Source organism: Oncorhynchus kisutch, linkage group LG10 (assembly GCF_002021735.2).
Source record: "Oncorhynchus kisutch isolate 150728-3 linkage group LG10, Okis_V2, whole genome shotgun sequence".
NCBI classification, from domain to species: Eukaryota; Metazoa; Chordata; class Actinopteri; order Salmoniformes; family Salmonidae; genus Oncorhynchus; species Oncorhynchus kisutch.
The window spans coordinates 18,860,135-18,880,885 of NC_034183.2; the positions used below are offsets into that span (position 1 = coordinate 18,860,135).

General features: G+C 46.3%; 1 protein-coding gene across 4 annotated transcripts in view; it reads right to left on the bottom strand.

Annotated features, from left to right (window-relative positions):
- Positions 1 to 1,921: 1,921 nt before the first annotated feature.
- Positions 1,922 to 20,751, bottom strand: part of LOC109897856 (histone-lysine N-methyltransferase, H3 lysine-79 specific) — a 36,047-nt gene continuing 17,217 nt past the window's right edge. Inside the window, exons 2-30 of one of the 4 annotated variants that reach the window (XM_031833253.1) lie at positions 19,822 to 19,865; positions 19,634 to 19,708; positions 19,174 to 19,237; positions 18,755 to 18,983; positions 18,558 to 18,652; positions 18,404 to 18,466; positions 18,251 to 18,306; positions 18,014 to 18,096; positions 17,543 to 17,611; positions 17,331 to 17,437; positions 14,293 to 14,334; positions 14,056 to 14,139; positions 13,694 to 13,913; positions 13,458 to 13,571; positions 13,270 to 13,361; positions 12,926 to 13,027; positions 12,685 to 12,822; positions 12,388 to 12,513; positions 10,814 to 11,262; positions 10,611 to 10,713; positions 10,361 to 10,477; positions 10,220 to 10,262; positions 9,910 to 10,110; positions 9,551 to 9,819; positions 9,170 to 9,372; positions 8,986 to 9,059; positions 4,244 to 4,921; positions 2,728 to 3,416; positions 1,922 to 2,560 (exon numbers count right to left, since the gene is read on the bottom strand). In XM_031833253.1, coding sequence (XP_031689113.1) covers positions 2,824 to 3,416; positions 4,244 to 4,921; positions 8,986 to 9,059; positions 9,170 to 9,372; positions 9,551 to 9,819; positions 9,910 to 10,110; positions 10,220 to 10,262; positions 10,361 to 10,477; positions 10,611 to 10,713; positions 10,814 to 11,262; positions 12,388 to 12,513; positions 12,685 to 12,822; positions 12,926 to 13,027; positions 13,270 to 13,361; positions 13,458 to 13,571; positions 13,694 to 13,913; positions 14,056 to 14,139; positions 14,293 to 14,334; positions 17,331 to 17,437; positions 17,543 to 17,611; positions 18,014 to 18,096; positions 18,251 to 18,306; positions 18,404 to 18,466; positions 18,558 to 18,652; positions 18,755 to 18,983; positions 19,174 to 19,237; positions 19,634 to 19,708; positions 19,822 to 19,865 — 4,533 coding nt within the window. In that variant the 3' untranslated portion in view covers positions 1,922 to 2,560; positions 2,728 to 2,823. Of the gene's footprint in view, positions 2,561 to 2,727; positions 3,417 to 4,243; positions 4,922 to 8,985; positions 9,060 to 9,169; positions 9,373 to 9,550; positions 10,111 to 10,219; positions 10,263 to 10,360; positions 10,478 to 10,610; positions 10,714 to 10,813; positions 11,263 to 12,387; positions 12,514 to 12,684; positions 12,823 to 12,925; positions 13,028 to 13,269; positions 13,362 to 13,457; positions 13,572 to 13,693; positions 13,914 to 14,055; positions 14,140 to 14,292; positions 14,335 to 17,330; positions 17,438 to 17,542; positions 17,612 to 18,013; positions 18,097 to 18,250; positions 18,307 to 18,403; positions 18,467 to 18,557; positions 18,653 to 18,754; positions 18,984 to 19,173; positions 19,238 to 19,633; positions 19,709 to 19,821; positions 19,866 to 20,751 lie in introns of all 4 variants that reach the window. The other 3 variants (XM_031833252.1, XM_031833251.1, XM_031833254.1) reach the window with 3 other exon arrangements.

Consider the following 20,751-nt stretch of genomic DNA (forward strand, 5'->3'; position numbering starts at 1 on the left):
CACTGTTGCTGGTATTTTGGCACATTCCTCCATGCAGATCTCCTCTAGAGCAGTGATGTTTTGGGGCTGTTGCTGGGCAATATGGACATTCAACTCCCTCCAAAGATTTTCCATGGGGTTGAGATCTGGAGACTGGCTAGGCCACTCCAGGACCTTGAAATGCTTCTTACTGCCTCCTGGGTAGCGCAGTGGTTAAGGGCGCTGTACTGCAGCGCCAGCTGTGCCACCAGAGACTCTGGGTTGCGCCCAGGCTCTGTCATAACCGGCCGCGACCGGGAGGTCCGTGGGGACACACACAATTGGCCTAGCGTCGTCCGGGTTAGGGAGGGTTTGGCTGGTAGGGAAATCCTTGTCTCATCGTGCACCAGCGACTCCAGTGGCGGGCCGGGCGCAGTGCGCGCTAACCAAGGTTGCCAGGTGCACGGCGTTTCCTCCGACACATTGGTGCGGTTGGCTTCCAGGTTGGATGGCGCTGTGTTAAGAAGCAGTGCGGCTTGGTTGGATTGTGTATCGGAGGACGCATGACTTTCAACCTTCGTCTCTCCCGAGCCCGTACGGGAGTTGTAGCGATGAGACAAGATAGTAGCTACTAAAACAATTGGATACCACGAAATTGGGGGAGAAAAAGGGGTAAAATAAAAAAAATCTATCATTAAAAAGAAAATGCTTTGTGGCTGGGCCACTCCAGGACCTTGAAATGCTTCTTACAAAGCCACTCCTTTGTTGTGTGTTTGGGATCATTGTCATGCTGAAAGACCCAGCCACATTTCATCTTCAATGCCCTTGCTGATGGAAGGAGGTTTTCACTCAAAATCTCACGATACATGGCCCCATTCATTCTTTCCTTTACACGGATCAGTTGTCCTGGTCCCTTTGCAGAAAAACAGCCTCAAAGCATTGATGTTTCCACCCCCATGCTTCACAGTAGGTATGGTGTTCTTTGGATGCAACTCAGCATTCTTTGTCCTCCAAACACGACGAGTTGAGTTTTTACCAAAAAGTTCTATTTTGGGTTCATCTGACCATATGACATTCTCCCAATCTTCTTCTGGATCATCCAAATGCTCTCTAGCAAACTTCAGACGGGCATGGACATGTACTGGCTTAAGCAAGGGGACACGTCTGGCACTGCAGGATTTGAGTCCCTGGCGACGTAGTGTGTTACTGATGGTCGGCTTTGTTAATTTGGTCCCAGCTCTCTGCAGGTCATTCACTAGGTCTCCCCGTGTGGTTCTGGGATTTTTGCTCACCGTTGTGATCATTTTGATCCCACAGGGTGAGATCTTGCGTGGAGCCCCAGATCGAGGGAGATTATCAGTGGTCTTGTATGTCTTCCATTTCCTAATAATTGCTCCCACAGTTGATTTCTTCAAACCAAGCTGCAACAACCCCAAATTTGAGATTCAGTCTTCCCAGCCTGGTGCAGGTCTACAATTTTTTTTCTGGTGTCCTTTGACAGCTCTTTGGTCTTGGCCATATTGGAGTTTGGAGTGTGACTGTTTGAGGTTGTGGACAGGTGTCTTTTATACTGATAACAAGTTCAAACAGGTGCCATTAATACAGGTAACGAGTGGAGGACAGAGGAGCCTCTTAAAGAAGAAGTTACAGGTCTGCGAGAGCCAGAAATCTTGCTTGTTTGTAGGTGACCAAATACTTATTTTCCACCATAATTTGCAAATAAATTCATAAATCCTACAATGTGATTTTCTGGATTTTTTCTCTCTCATTTTGTCTGTCATAGTTGAAGTGTACCTATGATGAAAATTACAGGCCTCTCATCTTTTTAAGTGGGAGAACCTGCAATTGGTGGCTGACTAAATACTTTTTTGCCCCACTATATAGATGTGTTTACACAGGCAGACAAATCTTTTTTTTTTTTTTTTACACTAATTGGTTATTTGACCAATCACATCAGATATTTTTCAGAGCTGATCAGTCAAACGACCAATTACTGGAAAAAATATCAGAATTGGTCTGCCTGTGTAAACAAATTATTTGTGTGTGTGGGGGGAGGGGGGACAAAGAAAACACCCTGGTGGTCAGATAATGACAGAACAAAGATGATACTGGGATGAAGGTACAACAGGAGTCTCCCGCCATATACAGTCTGTCTTTAGTAATATAACATGTACAACTACACTGCTAACTGTGCTTTCTTCTGTCATCAAATGTCTGAGTTGAGTCTTAAAGCTCAATATAGTTATCTATATTTCATACTTAGTAGCACCAGGTTACATGGTGACAGTGATGTACCTGTACAACTTACTGCCATGGAAACAGTGCATGTCCTGTGTCTCTATAACGTTAATGTTCAGAGCAGGCAGCATACCAATTCATTCAGGATGGGAGGTACACAACTCACGGATTACGGTCAGCCTCAACCCACAACACAAAAACCCCCGTGACCGCTCAACTCCGCTCAGGATGCCATGCTGTGTGTGTCAATGGGAGAGTGTGTGGCAATTTAACAGGCTTAGGAGCACCAGTGAAAGAGTACCGTGGTCCACACCTGGCCATTTGCATAGGTTACGTTGGGTTGAGGTAGATATTCTTCAGTTACCTGCCAGGGAGAGGAAAGAACCAGGTTCAGAAAACAAGACAAATTTCTGCCGTGACCAAGGGCACATAACAGGATAGGACATGGCAGACATGAGACAGCTCATGAAGAACGGATTTATCATAGAGCTAATAATCTATTCACAAACCTAGAGTAGGAGTCTAACTTACCTTGTTGGGACTGAATAGCAGCTTGGGGAGAACAGGGACAACCAGATCTCTCCTCCTTATCCCTCTGACTGACCTACTCCCCCCCCACCCCCCACCCTATCTAGGCCGGGAACTGGTGTGCTGAGAGGACGACATGTAGGAAGCAGGCAAGCCCAGAGTCCTCCACATGATGCCCCCACCTCCTGATATACTGGCCGGGGTCGGAGGGGGCAGGTGAGGGGGGTGGTGTGCTGTGAAGTTACGAGAGGAAGGAGGAAGGTGGGCAGAAGCAGCAGCAGAGGAGCCAGAGAGAGAGATTGAGGAGGACTGTGCCCTCTGATGCTGGAGGGAAGAGGCAACTAGTCGTGAGGAGAGGAAGGACTCAGAGCGAGACGAGGGAGTGGGCTCAGAGGAAAAGGGGACAGAGGAAGAGTAGGAGACATTAAGTAGAGGCGGGGGAGGTGGAAGAGAGCGCATAGGGGGCAGAGGAGTGTGCAGTATTGTCTGGGTGCGGCTGTGCTGGGACTGTGAGAGGGGCAGGGGGATGGTGGAGGACACAGAGGCCAGGAAGGAGGAGCATGAGTGAGGGGCAATGTGCTGATGCTGCTGGGAGGAGGAGAGACTGAGCAGAGAGCTGAGGCCTCCTGTGGCTGGCAGCACAGCCCCAAACTGATGGGACGACACTGAGGGCAACACGTGGTGAAAAATACCTGCGGATTAAACAGCAAGAGAGAGAGATGGGGGGAGGACAGAGAGATGGGGAGGACAGAGAGATGGGGGGAGGACAGAGAGAGAGAGGGGCTGAGCCAGGATTTGCATAGCGCCAAGCAAGTCATACAGACAAGCACACAGAAAGCAGACAGACATTTCACTTTGACACATCAACTCATTCAAGTATACAATATAGCTCAATGGCCATTCCTCTGCTTTAAATGTATTGTGGTGTTCTAATAAAACAGCAATGTGGCATCATCATAGTGAAATGTCTATAAATTACACAGAAGACAAGCAAGTGACACAAACACCCATAGAAAATGGCCATGTTGATTAGGTTTCTTTGATTCAATTTTCAATGCTTGAGAGATCTATATCTTACCAACACAGATAATCACAGATGCAATATGTCTTTATTTAATTAAAGGACATTTCCCATGTCCGTGGCCATGAATTCATTAACCAATTTTGTCATCTTAAGGATCTGTACTCTCATTGAAGTATTAGGCATTTCCCAAGGGTGTCAAACTCAGCTTCTGTACAGCCAGTCCATGGCAAAGCAAAGCAGCAAGGGCATTGAGACAGGCAGCAGCACAGGGCTCCCATACTTACCTGTGTCCAACTTCGGGCCTCTCCATTGAATCCCTCTGGAGCTGTCTAACACAGCAACCCTATCTAAGGACTAATCTCACAGGAAGAGTAGCTCCTGCTTCAGCAACAGCTAATGGGAATCCTAATAAATGCTAAATCCTCTATCCCAACCCATAGTTAACAGTGCTGCTGAAGGGAAGGTAACTGATTAGAATATGCCAGTGGGCCTCACCTCCAGCTGCTCCGCCTGCCAGCCCAGCGCTGGAGAAGCTCCCCAGGGAAGAGTGTCCGTTGACCAGGCGAGAGGCCCCGCTCACCAAGGTGCTGGGCGTCTGGGCCCCAAACAGGGACTGAAGGACAGAGGCCCCCCCGAGGGGGAACTGGGCCCCCAGGTACTGTCCCACAGAAGCCCCTGAGGCTGAGGACACAGCTACTGGGCTTCCCCCCACCTTCCCACTCAGGATACCACTGCTGGCAGCCGCAGAGATGAAGAGGTTTTGGCTGTTTCCTAGGCTGCTGGATGTCTTCAGCTCCCACTCCCCCCTGGGCTTCTGTTTGGGCATAGCCTGCCTCTCAGAGCTGCTTCCTCCCTGGGGGCCTGCCCCTGGCCGGCCACCAGCCTCCTGGCTGAGGAAGGGGCTTGGGGGAATGTACGGAGATGCTGAGGACTCGCCCCCACCCCCTTCCCCCCTCCTCTGCTGCGGTTTGTGATCAGAGTCTGAGTCGGTGCCTAGGCCCAGTGGCTCTCTCCCCATACCGAAGGGGGAGCCCCCCTGCCTCAGCTCACCTGGGGGCTGCTTGGTGTCTGAGATTGGGGAGAAGGTAGACTTCCACTTGCTGTTGGAAGATGAGGATGAAGAGGAGACTTCACTGCCGGTGCTGTTCCCGCTGCTGCCTCCAGATTTCCTTCCTGTTGACCCAATAGAGAGAAAAAGTAAAGTGGGGGAAAAAAGCAAAAAGACCAAGTACAGTAGACATTGGACAAGTGACAGTGCTGGAACGATAAACTCAAGTTACCGACACGGCCTTCCTCTTTCTGAAGCAGGTTATGTACGCCAGTAATTTTCTACACAACGTTCCTGTAGATTGTTCTGAAACCATTATTTGGTCAACAGTAATAGCCTATGCATTGTTGATTCCTGCTATGACAGTATCTACCTGTCCCCGTTTCACTATCGCCTGCTGTGTGAGCAAGCCACTCACAGAGCACAAAGAGATGCCTTTTGAGAAGCACAAGGATGACTGTTGCTAAAAATATAATTGTGGGGGAATACAGTTTAAGCAACTACTTTTGTTCTCCACTGAAAATGTTGCATGTTAGGTTTGTTTTCAAAGATTTCACTGAGTTATAGGTCAAACGAAAATCTGTCAATGGAAATCAATTAAATCAGGTCCTAAACTACAGATTTCACATGACTGGGAAAACAGATATATAAATAAAAAATTAGGTATCTGTGACGAACAAATATATATACATTTACATACACACACTGCTCAAAAAAATAAAGGGAACACTAAAATACCATCCTAGATCTGAATGAATTAAATATTCTTAAATACTTTTTTCTTTACATAGTTGAATGTGCTGACAACAAAATCACACAAAAATGATCAATGGAAATCAAATTTATCAACCCATGGATGTCTGGATTTGGAGTCACACTCAAAATTAAAGTGGAAAACCACACTACAGGCTGATCCAACTTTGATGTAATGTCCTTAAAACAAGTCAAAATGAGGCTCAGTAGTGTGTGTGGCCTCCACGTGCCTGTATGACCTCCTTACAACGCCTGGGCATGCTCCTGATGAGGTGGCGGATGGTCTCCTGAGGGATCTCCTCCCAGACCTGGACTAAAGCTGCCGCCAACTCCTGGACAGTCTGTGGTGCAACATGGCGTTGGTGGATGGAGCGAGACATGATGTCCCAGATGTGTTCAATTGGATTCAGGTCTGGGGAACGGGCGGGCAAGTCCATAGCATCAATGTCTTCCTCTTGCAGGAACTGCTAACGCACTCCAGCCACATGAGGTCTAGCATTGTCTTGCATTAGGAGGAACCCAGGGCCAACCGCACCAGCATATGGTCTCACAAGGGGTCTGAGGATCTCATCTCTGTACCTAATGGCAGTCAGGCTACCTCTGGCGAGCACATGGAAGGCTGTGCGGACCCCCAAAGAAATGCCACCCCACACCATGACTGACCCACAGCCAAACCGGTCATGCTGGAGGATGTTGCAGGCAGCAGAACGTTCTCCACGGCATCTCCAGACTGTAAAGTCTGTCACATGTGCTCAGTGTGAACCTGCTTTCATCTGTGAAGAGCACAGGGCACCAGTGGCGAATTTGCAAATCTTGGTGTTCTCTGGAAAATGCCAAACGTCCTGCACGGTGTTGGGCTGTAAGCACAACCCCCACCTGTGGATGTCGGGCCCTCATACCACCCTCATGGAGTCTGTTTCTGACCGTTTGAGCAGACACATGCACATTTGTGGCCTGCTGGAGGTCATTTTGCAGGGCTCTGGCAGTGCTCCTCCTGCTCCTCCTTGCACAAATGCGGAGGTAGCGGTCCTGCTGCTGGGTTGTTGCCCTCCTACGGCCTCCTCCACGTCTCCTGATGTACTGGCCTGTCTCCTGGTAGCGCCTCCATGAGCTGCACTACCTGAGCCACTTGTGTGGGTTGTAGACTCCGTCTCATGCTACCACTAGAGTGAAAGCACAGCCAGCATTCAAAAGTGACCAAAACATCAGCCAGGAAGCATAGGAACTGAGAAGTGGTCTGTGGTCACCACCTGCAGAACCACTCCTTTAATGGGGGTGTCTTGCTAATTGCCTATAATTTCCACCTGTTGTCTATTCCATTTGCACAACAGCATGTGAAATTTGTCAATCGGTGTTGCTTCCTAAGTGGACAGTTTGATTTCACAGAAGTGTGATTAACTTGGAGTTACATTGTGTTGTTTAAGTGTTCCCTTTATTTTTTTTAGCAATATATATATGACATGTGGATCAGAAAACCAGTCAGTATCTGGTGTGATCACCATTTGCATGATGCAGCTGGACACATGTTCACATAGAGCTGATCAGGCTGTTGATTGTGGCCTGTGGAATGTTGTCCCATTCCTCAATGGCTGTGGGAGGTTGCTGGTTATTGGCGGGAACTGGAACACGCTGTCGTACACATCAATCCAGAGTATCTCCAACATGCTCAATGGGTTACATGTCTGGTGAGTATGGAGGCCATGGAAGAACTGGGACATTTTCAGTCCCATGCTGGATCATGAGGTGATGGCGGCAGATGAATGGCACAACAATGGCCCTCAGGATCTTGTCACCGTATCTCTATGCATTCGAATTGTTATCGGCAAAATGCAAGTGTGTTCGTTGTCCGTAGTTTATGCCTGCCCATACCATAACCCCACCACCAAGGGGCACTGTTCACAATGTTGACATCCACAAACTGCTCACCCACATACACACTGCTGCCATCTGCCCGGTACAGTTGAAACCAGGAATCACTTAGTGTGTTATGGAATCTGTTATGAATGTATTGTAATGTTTAAAAAATGGTATAACTACCTTAATTTAGCCAGACCCCAGGAAGAGTAGCTGCTACCTTGGCAGCAGCTAAGAGAACCAGGGTAGCTAGCCTGGGGCGGCAGGGTAGCCTAGTGGTTAGAGCGTTGGACTAGTAACCGGAAGGTTGCAAGTTAGAATCCCCAAGCTGACAAGGTACAAATCTGTTGTTCTGCCCCTGAACAGACAGTTAAACCCACTGTTCCTAGGCCGTCATTGAAAATAAGAATTTGTTCTTAACTGACTTGCCTAGTTAAATAAAAAGGTAAAAAAATCCAAATATTTCTTCAGCGTGCCAGTGACCATCAAAGGTGAGCATTTGCCCACTGAAGTCAGTTACAACGCCAAACTGCAGTCAGGTCAAGACCCCGGTGAGGACGACGAGCACGCGGATGAGCTTCCCAAAGACGGTTTCTGACAGTTTGTGCAGAAATGATTGGTTGCGCAAACCCAGTTTTATCAGCTGTGGCTGGTCTCAGACTATCCTACAGGTGAAGAAAGCAGATGTGGAAGTCCTGGGCTGGTGTGGTTACACGTGGTCTATGAGGCTGGTTGGACTTACTGCCAAATTTGGTAAAATGACATTGGAGGCTGTTTATGGTAGATAATATTTGAATTCTCTGGCAACAGCTCGTGGACATTCCAGCAGTCAGCAAGCCAATTGCACTCTCCCTCGCATCTTGAGACATCTGTGCCATTGTGTTGTGCCAAAACTGCCCATTTTAGTGGCCTTTTATTGTGCCCAGCACAAGGTGCACATGTGTAATGATCATGCTGTTTAATCAGCTTCTTAATATGCCACCTGTCAAGTGGATGGATTATCTTGGCAAAGGAGAAATGCTCACTAACCGGGATATAAACAAATTTGTGCACAAAAGTTGAGAAATAAGCTTTGTGTGTATGGAACATTTCTGGGATATTTTATTTCAGCTAATGAAACAGCATACATTTACTGATAGATTAATCTATTAGCCTACATGGCTATATAGCAACAATATAATATTTTGAGTTAGCAATCTAGCTTGTATTTTGAGTCAAACCTTTTGAGTTCCCACTTCCTCAGGTGGTGAATAAAGCCTAAAGGCCAATATGCACAAAGATGTCAGCAAATTCTTTGAAGAGCACCCCAAAATTATAATGCAGATAATTTTGGACCCTATTTAATCATGCATTCCCTTGATATGCGAGATGAAATAGCTTACTTTTTAAACCATAGGATACAATCTCAGTTGTCTTAATTGGGACTGAAAAAGTGCCCTGTAAAGTAAACATTATCATTGAATGTATTGTAATCGAGCAAAATAGTAACATTTATCATGATATGACGCTGTCCATATCGGTCCGCTCTATAATATCATGTTTATTATGCAGGTTTCAGCGGTCACATTTGGACGTTCCTTACCCCGCTCGCTGTTCCCTGGTCTGCCTGCTCCATCTCTGCTCTCCAAGGAAATAGTGGCAATCTTCCTTTCAATTCTAAAAAAAAAAAAAAAAAAAAAAGACAAATTCAAAGAAAATATAAAACTTCAAATGTACTCGTGTAGAGAAGCAGCAACGTGGCTTTTCTGCGTCACCATTTACTATACCTTGAGCTGGAGCTGTCAGCAGGGTAGCCAGAGTCGTCGTCGGAACTGGGTGCAGAGGAGTAGTGTCCTGAGCCGTTGATCTCCAGAGGGCGTTCTCTCTTCAGTACGGGAGGCTGGTCCATGTCTGGCCCACAGGGGCTACAACCAGACTGCTCCGGGGAAGAAATGGCAGCAATCTCCAGAGGCTGGTTAATGTTGTTCACCTGACACGACAAACACAGAAACCATTAGGGAATCAAACATACAACTCTTGTTGAAATATGTATAGAGTAGATATTTGGGAATCAAACAACTCCTGTAGCAAGTATCACGCTGCAATCAACTTAGCCATGGACCACATACTGAAGGACAGGGAAGCAACTTGAATGTGGCTTGACTCACCATGGAGTTGATGTTGAGTGGGGATCCTGAGGGTTGGCTGGTAGAGCTGAGCCCAGGAAAGGACCTCCTCTTTGGGGAGCCGCTGGCAGGTTGAGCCCCCGTGGAGCTGCGCTTTCTCCTCCCACGCTTACGCCCCTCTTGTGATCCATGGCCGTGGGTGTGTGTGTGCTGGGAGCCCGGCGAGTGGTGGTGGTTATTGGTGTTGTGGTTGCCGTGGTGATGTTTGCCCTGCCTGCCCGAGCCAAGGTGTAGGCGAGTCACTGCACCCCCTGAAGAGGATGAAGATGAGGAAGAGGAGGAGGAAGAGAAGAACATGCGGCGTCTGGACTCGCTGTCCTGGGGCTCAGAGTCAGACTCACCGTGCCGCTCGGCCCAGTCCTCAGGGAGGATTCTGGGGGGGCCGTCAGCGTAGTGGAGGACCCCCCCGGTGCTGAGAGGGGGGCTGTGGCCTTGTGTTGGTCCCGTTAGAGGGGCACCGTGAGGGGGAGGGGAGGGGGCAGCACTGTCTTGGTCCTCAGAATGAGAGCCTCCGTTCATCAGCCCTGCGCTAGAGGAGTACCCTGAGGAAGAACAGAGACCGTTAGACGCTGGTCCTTCAGGAGATGTCTGTCAACACATGCAGGTTTCAATGGATGTGGTTAAGGTACTAGTGTATTTGGGGCTGCTTACCGTTGGTCTGGCCCATCTGGAACACAGGACTCGGTGTGCTCCTCTACAAAAACAAACGTTCGAGTCAACCGTGTTTTATTACAGCACACGTGACCTTTATTACCCAGTCCAAAATCAAACCCTAGCTCTACATGTACCCACCAGTCTCTCAGCTCGGCTGGGTAGCACCACACTGGCCAGGGGGATGCTAACAGGGAGCTTGCTGGGGTGCACCGTGCTGAGGGGGATACTGATGGGCAGGCTGGTGATGGTGTCACCCTGGATATCACACACAGACAGAGGACAACTTAGGGTGGAACATAAAGGGAGAGTAAATAGTGTTTGAGTCAGCATGGTAGGCTGTGTGTCAGGACTGAGTCAGACAGTGTGGAAACAGAGTGGACAGAGTTACCCTCTCAGCACTCCTGGGTGTGTTGTTCTGCAGACTGTCTGATGAGTTGGGAGAGAGGCAGCTCAGTTTAGCTCCTAATGGAGAGGTGACAGCAACCATATCCCTGCAGGAGCAGAAGTGTCAGAAATACAGTACTCTACAAACATGTAACAAACCGATTAGCAGAGTCCCTACAGTGGTTGTAGATATTAAACATGACTAACCTGAGACCAGTGAAGCCCAGGCCTCTGAAGTGTGCCATACTAGAGTCCTGGTTCAGGTGTCTGCGCAGGGCGATTTTAGCTGGGGAGTAGCGGGTGTAGTCGGGGAGGGGGTGACCCAGCTGCCTGTGTCGGGCATCCGGGGTGGGGGGTACAATCTCGTGGTCGGGCGAGATAGGCAGGTAGCGGGAGAGCAGCCCTCCCTTGGTCCCCACACCACCCCTGTGAAAGCAGGGCGGGGCGATGCTGTTGATGGACAGCTCGGGGCTGAGACTGTTGAGGCCGGCCGCAGCCAGGCTGAGTTTGGGGGTGTGGTGGTCCAGGGGAGGACGTGGGAGGGCCTCCAGGCCGGGGAGGCCCTTGTGGTAGAGGGAGCCATCACAGGGACTGTAGGACTTGAGCTGGAGCAGCTCCTGTTGCCTCTGACTCTTCTCCAGTTCCACAATGCTGATCTGAGAACCAACAACAGGGGGAGTCATTGCATAAGGTAAGAAGAGGAACAAAGCTTTATGAGAACATGCCACTGCTTCACAATAACAGTAGACGGATCCTTTCAATTATTTCGGAGTATGTCAGTAGAAACAGGCAGGGGAGGAAACAGGCAGGGGAGGAAAGAGGGTATTCAGGCAGGGCTATAAAAAAAAAAAAGTTTGGAGCACCAGAAAATACAATTCTTTAAATAGATTAAGATATAGCCTATAGCTGGCCTATATGAATGTGAGCTACTTCTGTTGTGCCCTACAAACTAAAAGGTAACCCTGGAAATACATCTGCTTATTATAAAAAGCAAAAATGTTGATACAAATAACTAATAGAAATTACCAAGTAATTTGTTGAATATTCAGTTGTGTAAGTTGTCAGGTTGTGCTCAAAAAAATTAAAAATAAATAAAAACTTTCATATAAACTAAATAGGAAGTTCCATGTCCACAACAATGCTTAAACCACTTCAGTAGACCACTTGGTGTTGAGTGTTGTTAACCTTTAATTTAAGTGTGCACCATGCCCCTCTATAGCAACAGACTATTGTTTGGTTAGCAGTGTTTGTAGCTCACATCTGTAGGGTTTGCAAAACAAATGGATGCAAATAATCATGATGTCTTGCAGCAGGGTAGGCATAAGCTACATTGTACTTAACTTTTAATTGAGGTTTTTGAGAAACAGACAAGAAAGCCTTTAAATCTACCATTAACGTCACAACAGTGGTAGACATACTCAAACCGCACACAGACGGGCATTCCTGTACTTTGCCTCTTCAGAAAGTTGCAGAAAACACGAATCACTGATGCATTCTGTTCATGTCTTATGATACACTTAAGCAAGTTCATCTTTTGAACTGACTAGCAACAATCTGTTTTCTATGTAGCCTAGTAATGGCGCAATCACAACACTTTCTTCTTCTTTAAAACACTTCGCAACAATACAGAAAAGCCTAATCACCACAATTATCTGGGAGGTTTTTTCCCTAGACGCACTCGTGCTCACAAATAAATTCCAGGACGCACAGTAACATTTTAAGGAGCATAAGCGACCAAAATGCATGCACTTTAGAGCCCTGGGAACAGGTGAGAGGTGTACCTGCAGCTCGAGGCAGTGGCGCTGTTTCTCTGAGATCTGTCTACGCAGGGCCTGCTTCTCTTTCAGCAGGCTCTCAAGACACAGAGAGCTCCAATCCAGCTTCAGCTCCTCACATCGAGACTTCAACTGAGACAAACAGACACTTCCAGTTAGTTACATGCCTCTGGTCCAACAGTGTCAAGCATGCAGATGAAATCCAATGTGAAAGCGGCCAGAGAGAAAATCAGCCAGGAATACAGTATAAGTCGCTCTGGATAAGAGCGTCTGCTAAATGACAAAAAAAGGTTGAGGTCTCACCAGGAGCAGGCTGTGATCCCTCAGCTCGGCCATGTCTCTCTCCAGCTGCTTGGTCTGCTCCTTCAGTTGACGGTTGTGGGCCGAGATCTCCTTCTGGGCCTCCAATAGGTCCTCCATGGTGAGGGCCTTCACTCCCAGCTGAGTGGAACAGACAGGGTACGACTTTCAGGGATCGAGTACTCAACCTATTTGAGTCTCAATATCAGCTCGTTTTATTAGACAGTCACCACTGTCTGCCTACCTCATCCAGTTTGTGGTGGAAGAGCCCTTTGATTTTCTCTTTGTGGGTCTGACACGCAGTCTGCAGATGCTCCGCCTGCCCAGAAAGCCCTCTGTGTTTGAGCTGGAGGAGAGAGGGAGACGGAAGGAGGAACACAAGTGAGGAAGCTTTACAGGTCAAGGCTAAATCGGATGCAACATTCCCAGAAGGATAGTCTCATCCAACATGACTGATAAAGAGAGGGGTGAGAGTTGCGGTGTGAGTCTGAGGGAGTGAATAATTATTACTTTTTAAAAAGGTGGCAATACCATTAGTGATGGTCAGAGTTCACAAGATGGAGTGAGTGATTTGGACATTCCATTTACCTTCTCCTGCTCCAGGACTTGCTGCAGGTTGTTGCGGTACTGAGGTGTCTTCATGTAGGCCATGAACTGGAGGTACTGGACTTTAATGTTGTCTGTGTGAGGAGAGAGCAATGGCTTATCACAACTGCTGACTCTGACTGACTGATGGATGTGATAACTAAGGGTGGGGTCTGGGTAGCGGTGCTCACCAAGAAGCTGTTGTAGGCCAGGAGGACTGGGGCCCAGCAGAAGTTGGCCAGACGCATAGTGCTGAACTTTGGGAGGTAGCTGGTAGAAGGGACTTTGAGGTGACCTGTATGCATCTGTAGAAATACAGAAAGTCAGCTAAACAGACATGGACCACAATGAGTAAAAGGCTGAATAACACAAATGCACAAGGGTATATGGACACAGCCCTGAGTAAAACTGTCACCAGGTGGCTCACCCTGAGGGGGTGCTGCTGAGAGGGTCTTAGCATGCAGCAGATCCAGGGCACTCTGGCTGCTCTTGCTCTTTCGCTCAGCTGCGGCTACAGCAGCCTTCTTGGGACGCCCGCGCTTCCGAGCACTCAGCTTGCGGCCCTTGAGGAGTTTGGCGCGCCGCGGTTTGGGTGGCGCCTTCACGACTGCCAATAGGCCTGGTCGCTCAACCTCCTCACAAGAATCCTAAGACATATACAGGGAAGGGACCAGCATGAGAGAGAAAATTCTGACCTAGAGCTGCTAAAGTGATCTCATATCATAAGGTAAAGCGCAAGAACTTAGCATAGAGACGTGAAAAGACTATAAAGGCAGCTAAGTCACTTGCCTTGTGCTCCTTTGCCTTGGTTGGCGTGGTGCTGTTGCTTTTACTATTCTTTTCTTGACGACGCCTAGCTGCTTCTTGCTCCTCCTAAAAACACATAGGAACATCTGTTGTTTACCATGTGAATCGTTCAGCAGGGCACGAACTAGGTGCAACAGTAAAGCTGGAAGTGACCAAGATTGCCCACAGAGTAATGACAATATAAAATAGTGCAAAAGGAACAAAAAATGTTTAGCTTACCCTGAGTTTAGGATTTTTGAGACTATGAAAATAGTTTTCAAGCTGAAAAGGAAAAAGAAGGTATCAAGTATTGCACAAGGACATAGGGGAGAGTGACCTCTGCTATCTAAGCGCAGTGCCCTTGTTTGACACTGTCCATAAGCCCTCCAACACGTGGATGAGTTAGTGAGGAGCTACAGAAACAATGCAGCAATGACCTCACTGTTTCCACTGCCTCCAGTGAATGGATACATTAACCTCGAAGGCTAAGCCGTTGGATCATTTAGCTATTTAATTTAGAATTTTAGGACCCCTAGTTATAATTTCGTTACCGATTCCAATTTAATTAAATATTAAAAATAAATTGGCTACTACTACTACAGCCCACAGAAATGCAATGAATAACTCCTTCATAAATGTCAAAGATAAAATAAATCAGAAGGAATACGTTTTTGAATTGTCTGTCCTATTTCTAGGACATAAGAAAGCTCAGGAAATATTTGTTTTCTGGACATATTAAACCCCTTATTTTTGTTCACAAAACTACCTCCATACTTCTATTTGTTTGTATGGGTTACCTTCAGACGAGTCCCGTGACACTTGTGGGGGTTGTAGAGCAAAAGAGTCATCTTTCCATAGAGTGGTCATATTAGTTTGTAGGCCAAACCGTTCGGACGCTAGAGACGTTTGTGAGAAGACCGATTTTCAGGATGTCTCATGGTCTGACAAACACCGCTGTAGCTCGGCCACCTTCCACCACAGATGCGGAAGGCCGACATAGGCAGATGGTGGATTGAGACGCAGCCCATGCAAAAAAACAGATATCTCCATCTTAAAACTGACGGATGCGTCAATCGATTTAAGGATTAAAGACTTAGCCAGTTATTTCACTTGCACTGAGATGGTACAAACCAGTATCAAGACCAAACATAACTAAACAGAAGGACACATTTCTAGGTCAGGATTCTCCAACCCTGTTCCTGGAGAGCTTACCATCCTGTAGGTTGTCTTACTAACCTGATTCATCTTATCAACCAGCAATACTGAACAAAAATAAAAACGTAACATGAAATGATTTTACTGAGTTACAGTTCATATAAAGCAAATCAGTCAATTTAAATAAATTCATTAAGCTCTAATTTATGGATTTCACATGAATGGGCAGGGGCGCAGCCACTGGACAGCCATAGGCCCAGCCAACCAGAAGTTTCCCCCACAAAAAGGGCTTTATTACAGACAAAAACACTATGTTTCATCAGCTGTCCATGTGGCTGGTCTAACATGCAGACCACACCGCTCGTTACGTGCAAGTTGCAAATTAAAATGTACACGTTATTCAATCATTTAATATGAACTGCTCACTGAACTTGATATATTTTTTAAGATTGATGTGCTTGCAAGTCACACCTCTCCCATATCCTCCTTGGTTTTTAGGAACATATACCCACATGAAATTGAAAGATGAAGTGAGGTCCACACTCCAGCCCAGTTGGTGGTGGTAATGCACCTTAAAGTTGGTTGCCAACTGCCATATAAAGTCCACCGAAAACTGGAAAGATTACTAGAAAATAACTAGGTTTCCCTTTTAATCTGTGGATTAATTGTCGGAGTAGAGGATCTTGTGCATTTCAGGTCAAATAACCCAATATTTATATCTCAGGACAAATTATAATGAATGTTTGATGCGTTTCAACCTGTCCCCAAATTAGTTGTCTCAGAGTTCATTTTGATATTTCAACCTGCGTGTCCTGATCGCGTATGGTCTGGATGGAATGAAATCAACATTCGCACGCCCCGTTCTAGTCAGCATGTAAGACGATCCTGCAGGTGAAGAAGCCAGATGAGGAGGTCCTGGGCTGGCGTGGTTAAACCTGGTCTGTGGTTGTGAGGCCAGTTGGACCTACTGCCAAATTATTTAAATTCTCCGGCAACAGCTCTGGTGGACCTTCCTGCAGTCAGCATGTCAATTGCACACTCCCTCAAAACTTGAGACATCTGTGGCATTGTGTTGTGACAACTGAACAGTTTTGAGTGGCCTTTTATTGTCCCCCAGCACAAGCTACACCTGTGTCAGCTATTTGATATGCCACACCTGTCAGGTGGATGGATTATCTTGGCAAAGGCGAAATGTTCACCAACAGGGATGTAAACAAATTAATGGACAATTTTATAATTAATCTTTTTGTGCATATGGAAAAATTTAGACATTTTATCTCAGCTCATAAAACTAACACTTTACATGTTGTGTTTATATTTTTGTTGTGTTTATATTTTTGTTCAGTATAATTATTAGAATCAGGTGCGCTACATTAGGATTGGCAAGAAACCCTCCAGGACCATAGCCCTCCGGGAACAGGTTTGGAGTGTCCTGTTCTAGGTTCTATTGGCACAATATGCCACCACGACCAACAGGCAGAAAAGTGAAGATTTCCTGCTTGCAGTCAGGCTAACTGAGTGCAAAAGTAAGCAAGCAAGTCCTGTTTTTAATGTTTCTAAACAAGTTGAAAACACTCATGGTACAACATGTAGGCTAGTAGTAATGTTGGTTGCGCCATCACCTGTCTCAGTATCACCTCTCCTCTGTCCACTGCAGGGCTATACCAGCAGATGCAGTTGTTTCCTGCAGGGATATGTCCGACTAAACATGTTCTGAGTACTGCTACCGTACGCATTGGTATTTTATATACACATGAACTGATTGAGAGCTCTCATTCAATTCAAAGTTGCCCTACTATAAACAGACTTTTCCCCCCCGTTTTTTCCCCCCTTTTTATTTTGTATTTTTTTTACAAGGAGCACATGGGCACCTAAGTTGGAACATCTAGGCACACATAGAAATGTAGGAGCACAATGAAAAAATATTGGAGGTAATAAAGCTAGAATCCTTTTTTTTTTCTCTAGGCGCACGGGTGCTCCCAAATAAAAATTATAGGTCGTACAGCAAAATATTTAGGCGCATATGAGTCAAATGGTGGCACTGTAGAGCAACTGCCATTGCAACATTGTGAATGTATTGGGACGGAGGGGATGAGCGTAAAAGAGGGGAAAGCTTGACTCACTATGGTGCGGTCTATCGTATGAAGGTAGTAGGAAACTGGTTTTCCAGTCCAGGACACTGAACCCCTCAACGGAGACAACTCCACGACTCTCATTATTGTGCCAATGTCTGAAAAGGAGAAACAAAGAGCAGAAAGGCAATCCATTTAGTTCATGAAAACACACTAGAATCTTTGAGATCCATAAGAATGATATGAACATGATGAAAACCTACCACTCAAGTTTCGACTGTTGATTCTAAAATTTAGAGGTGCAAAAGGTTTTGAGGATACAATTTTCCCACCTAAAAGAGAAAAAACATGATCTTCCCATGAAGGCACTTCACAAAAGGCTATTTGAGAATGACAGCTTAAAACTAAACAATACAAACACAGATCTATAATGAGTCCCAGATTGATCTGTGTATGTGGCTGCAATAAATAATCAATGGCAGCATAGATCATGCTTTCATGTCTAGCTTTTAAAACACAAGGGTCATGTGGAGGAGAGGTCAAATGACTGAGGGTTCAGAGGTCAAGTGTGTGGTATTGACACAGCTACCTGCATGTTACCCTCTCTCTTGTTATCTCTAATGAAAGCAGCTGAATCAATAACCTATTGAAATTATCCAAGGTTCTTAATTTGCTGTACCAAAATGGCAGGGTGGGCTTGACACAGGGTAACAGAAGGGCCATTTACTACATACCTTCCTTCATGTTAGCAAAGCGCTCCTTCAGCTGGTGATCAACCTCTGGACCAAAAGCAAAGTTGTTCACAAAAATTACACTACTAGACAAACAGGGAAGAGGAGAGAAGGGAGAAGAGGAGAAAACGATTTAGAGTTGAAGCTGTGCAGACGTTTTCCTTTTGTTCAGACGTGTGTAAATACACAGTGACATCTCAGTGGGAGTGGAAGCCTCCAGATTATATAGAGGTACTGTACCTTGTGTTGGCTATCCTCTCCTTCCACACTTCAGACAGGAAATCACCCCTCTCCAGCTTGAAAATAAACAGGAAAATAAGTTGCATGTCTGCAAACCAAAACCATTTGTGTATTTCTGAATGACACTTCTGTCAGATCAACTCATAATCTTACCGAGTAGTCCCCATGTTTCTTCCCATACCACTTCATCCACCTCTTAAATTCTTTGTCCATGGACTGAAAGAAAAAGCACACAAATTACTTTTATGACAACCATCTGGAATAGATGACAAACCATCAAGCTCGTTGTGGGATGTTAGGAACTTACCTCTGCATAAGTGGCTGGAATGTCTGCCTTCTCCACACCAAAGTAGTGTTTACAGTTTGTTGCTGCAGCAACCTGCAGCACCACTTGTCCCACTCCTGCAATTACAGATGATTAAGATGGCAAATAATACACTGGGCTGCGAGTCACAGTAAGACTGATTATCTCATTAGGAACTAAACATTGAGGTAAACACTGACCGCTGCCGAGGTCTACAAAGGTGTCGTCCTCCATCATTTCCATCTCGTTGATGATCTGGGCCACCAGGTCAAAGGATGTCTCACCGTACACCTCGGGGGAGAATGGCTCATAGTTGTTGAGCTTCTCTGGGTCCGTGACCGAGTGGTTGTACACCTGCTGCAGGATATGCCTGAGGAGCCCGTTGGACGGCCGCTTGTTCAGCTTCAGGGGCGGGGTGGTGCCTTTCCACTGACACACAGGACAGGGAGTTCAGTATGACTATATTACATAGCTAGGTTATACACATGTCACTGTGCACAAGTGAGCTAGGTTTTCCCTACGGTGACAAGTAAGATAATTAAATGTAACATTTCAGCGTTTTAACATAACGTGTTCAGAAATAAGCTTTGGACTAAACTGTAGAGACATTCCAACTCACCAGCTGGTGGATGCTGTCGATGGCTCTGTTGTATTTGTCACAAAGTCTTTGCATACTCTCGAAGCTGTAACACACAGAAAAATAAATAACGTCTATCAACATCTTATGACAAGACATGGACAAGGAAGCTAGCAGCCCATGACTTGTATTTTTGTGCTGATGTTAGTTTGGCCAGGACCGTGGATACAAGAAGGCTAATTGCATATCAGTTTGCCTCCAATCTACAAGACTCATCTCTCGGGCTGCTACCACACCAAAACATTCCTAAATGAGCATCCCTGTCATTAGCATCTGTATCCCCCCCTGGGAAGAACATTTCAATGTAAAAAAAAGTGCTGTCCATTCTACTCATACTCTGGATGTTACTATGGTATTGGACTGTGACTACGGGTGTTCTGGTAGACTGTGCTTAAGATCAGCGTCACAGTCCGTGTTCCTCATAGTCTGATGCTCAGCTCACCTCTTCGTGTCGTAGTCGATGAGGACATAGTTCTCCATAGCCAACTTAAGGTCTGGGATCTCCTCACACACCCAACTGAGAACAATGACCAATACAGGGGTTAGTTTACAAAGACCTAGTCTAACTCAGTCAAGAAGTAGTCACTCACCGCACCATGCTTTTGAGATAGAAAGGTGGTAGTTACTTACCGAATGGTCTCAATGATTTCATGAGCAGCATCATGGTGTTTATCCTGGAGATAAAGTAAACAAAAAGAGGAGAAAAGATAGTGGGTTTGAATAGATCCTTTTCCAGTACATGACTCTTGGCTGCAGATGGCTTTCTTACTGCTGCCATTCAACATAGCCTAGATTTAAATTTGTATTACTTCCAAACAAAATGACTTTTTTTGGTTCTCATACACGTAACAATTATATGATTATTGCTTGAACGGTTGCTAAGATCATATTTGTTGACTGCCTTCATGACCTGTGACTGCCGGGGTGGCGGTAATACAGTCACCATAACAGCCCTAGTCAGTCAGAATCCAAATAGAGGAGACAAAGAATGTACACAGATATGCTAACAGCTACCAACACGAGTTCAGCCAACTGGCTCATATAAGGCCAGCAGCACTCAATGACTTAACAATCCACACAGTGCAAACCACAGTAGTTAGTGTGACTCATTCACTACGACTGCCAGCATAACAATTCAAGAGACCACCGAGTGTATCACTTATCAAGCTGACATTCTCTAAAATGGCTGTGGTCTGGGAGAATGAGTGCATTTAAAGCTCAGTAACTTAATTAGATGGGTTGTCAGGCCACTGCTGTACCTACTGCCATTGCAGCATGGGAGGAACTGCAGGATTCCAGTCAGACTGGTTGCCAGCAGCCTAAGATGACCCAGTGACCTACTTTTTGCTCCAACGCGGGACCTCCTGGGAGGGCCTCGGCGGGAAGGAAGAAGGGAAGGAGGTAGAAAGCCAGGCCTAGCTGCACTCAGCTGGACTGGCTCTGGCACAACAGCAGGCTAGAGTTACAGGGCTCTGCTTTTCCTGCCCAATACCTCCACAAATTTCGCCATGAAAACGCTTACAATAACATCAGGTCTGAGATTACAGGACCAGAGAGCAT